Source organism: Platalea leucorodia, assembly GCF_965183815.1.
Source record: "Platalea leucorodia genome assembly, contig: HAP1_HAP1_SCAFFOLD_539, whole genome shotgun sequence".
NCBI classification, from domain to species: Eukaryota; Metazoa; Chordata; class Aves; order Pelecaniformes; family Threskiornithidae; genus Platalea; species Platalea leucorodia.
In genome coordinates this window covers 8,238-10,473 of record NW_028121065.1, presented here as the reverse complement: position 1 = coordinate 10,473, position 2,236 = coordinate 8,238, and the positions used below count along the sequence as shown (strand labels likewise).

The 2,236-nt window shown below is 53.5% G+C and overlaps 1 protein-coding gene across 1 annotated transcript; it reads left to right on the top strand.

Annotated features, from left to right (window-relative positions):
• Positions 1-491: 491 nt before the first annotated feature.
• On the top strand, positions 492-1,406 carry LOC309604269 (olfactory receptor 14J1-like; the record flags this gene model as incomplete). The annotated part of the gene is made up of 1 exon (XM_082339204.1): positions 492-1,406. Exon 1 carries the CDS (start codon positions 639-641, stop codon positions 1,404-1,406), a length of 768 nt encoding a protein of 255 aa, XP_082195330.1. The 5' UTR covers positions 492-638.
• Between the last annotated feature and the right edge of the window lie 830 nt (positions 1,407-2,236).

The window sequence follows — 2,236 nt, the reverse complement described above, 5'->3', positions numbered from 1 at the left end:
GAGTGCAGCAGAAAAGCTGAAGTTTTCTGAAATCCATGAAAACTGCCCAGGTGAGATGGGGGTGGAGCATTAAAATCCTGAAACCTCCCAAAGTGCCTTCTGTTATCCCCTTTCCTTAGCATGGGAGTGCAGATGCTGACAGGCCCTTCTGCATTAGGACCAGTTTCATCTGAGAAAGTTGAACACCAGGACTGACCCCTGCCCCACCGTTCTCATGAACCCACTGCTGCAGAGCAGGGCTGACTCCTCAGCAGCCAGCGGGCAGAGGCCCTGCTCCTCACAGCACACTCAGCCAGAGCTGCAGCCACAGAGCTGAAGGAAGGTCTCCTGGAAAAGGAACGGGGTGGGTGGGGGATGGGGCAGAGTGTGTCAGAGTGAGGGTCTAAAAGAAAGCTTTGATTTTGCTCAGAGAAATGTCCCCTTCATTAACCCTTCCTGTAGGAACAGGACGCCATGTCCAGAGGCAGCAACCACCCAACACAACCTCCATCACCCAGTTCTTCCTCCTGGCATTCACAGACACACAGGAGCTGCAGCTCTTGCGCTTCTGGCTCTTCCTGGGCATCTACCTGGCTGCCCTCCTGGGCAACGGCCTCATCATCACTGCTGTAGCCTGTGACCGCCGCCTCCACACCCCCATGTACTTCTTCCTTCTCAACTTCTCCCTCCTTGACATGGGCTGCATCTCCACCACTGTCCCCAAATCCATGGCCAATTCCCTCTGGGACACCAGGGCCATCTCCTTCTTGGGATGTGCTGTCCAGCTTTTTCTCTTTGCCTTCTTGGTAGTAGCAGAGTACTGTCTTCTCACCATCATGGCCTACGACCGCTACGTTGCCATCTGCAAACCCCTGCACTACGGGACCCTCCTGGGCAGCAGAGCTTGTGTCCACATGGCAGCAGCTGCCTGGGGCAGTGCTTTTCTCAATTCTCTCCTGCACACTGTCAATACATTTTCACTCCCCCTCTGCCAAGGCAATGCTGTGGACCAGTTCTTCTGTGAAGTCCCCCAGATCCTCAAGCTCTCCTGCTCACACTCCTACCTCAGGGAAGTTGGGCTTCTTGTGCTTAGTTTTTCTTTAGCTTTTGGGTGTTTTGTTTTCATAGTGGTGTCCTATGTGCAGATCTTCAGGGCCGTGCTGAGGATCCCGTCACAGCAGGGAAGGCACAAAGCCTTTGCCACGTGCCTCCCTCACCTGGCCATGGTCACCCTGTTTATCAGCACTGGCATGTTTGCTTACCTGAAGCCCCCCTCCATCTCCTCCCCATCCCTGGATCTCGTCATGGCAGTTCTGTACTCGGTGGTGCCTCCAGCAGTGAACCCCCTCATCTACAGCCTGAGGAACCAGGAGCTCAAAGACGCACTGAAGAAGCTCATTCAATCAGCAGTCTTTCAGCAGCAATAAGCTGCCCATGTCTCTTCACAAGTGATTTCCAATGTATCTGGGGAACCTCCTGTGCTTTGGGCGTTTTATCTGTGACAATTCTGTTTTTCCAGGAATGTCTGCATGCACTCCACTTCTCCAGAGGCATGAACCCAGTCTGGATGACATAAAGGTCTTTGCACATGTGTCTTGCCTGGTGGCACAGCTGGCCTCCCATGTCACATCTCTGTAATAAAAGGGGATTTCCTCAGTGCTGGTGTCTGGAGGTTGGGCTCTTCTTCCAAAGCTGAGCTCAGCAACAGGCTGAAGGGATTGCCCCCACGAGGCCGTGCTGCTGTGCTGGTGCTCTCCATGGGCTGAGGGCAGTAGAGCTCAGGGCAATGTGTTAGGGAATGGGACTGGAGGGAGCTTTCACTGGTGCCCGCCCTATTTGGCCACTCTGCACAGGTTTATGGGTGAGTTTTTCTGCATGGCCATTTTTGCCTCCTCCTGCTGGGCTCAGGGCCTGCACTGGGGGAATGGCCAGCCCTGCTCGACCTCTCTCCTTGTCCAGACCCTGGCAGATCCTGGAGCATGGATGTCTGTGAAACCCCACATGGGGTGTGGATAGGTCTGGTTAGGTTCCAGGACCTGGGGGAGGCTGTTCTCAAGTAGGAGGAACAGAAGGGGGACAGGGCACAAAACGATGTTGTCCTGGTTCCAGCTGGGATAGAGTTAATTTTCTTCTTAGTAGCTGGTAGAGTGCTGTGTTTTGGGTGTAGGATGAGAACAATGTCAATAACACACTGATGTTTTGGTTTGGGCTAAGTAGTGTTAAGTTGTTGCTAAGTAGTTGCTAAGTAGTGCACACA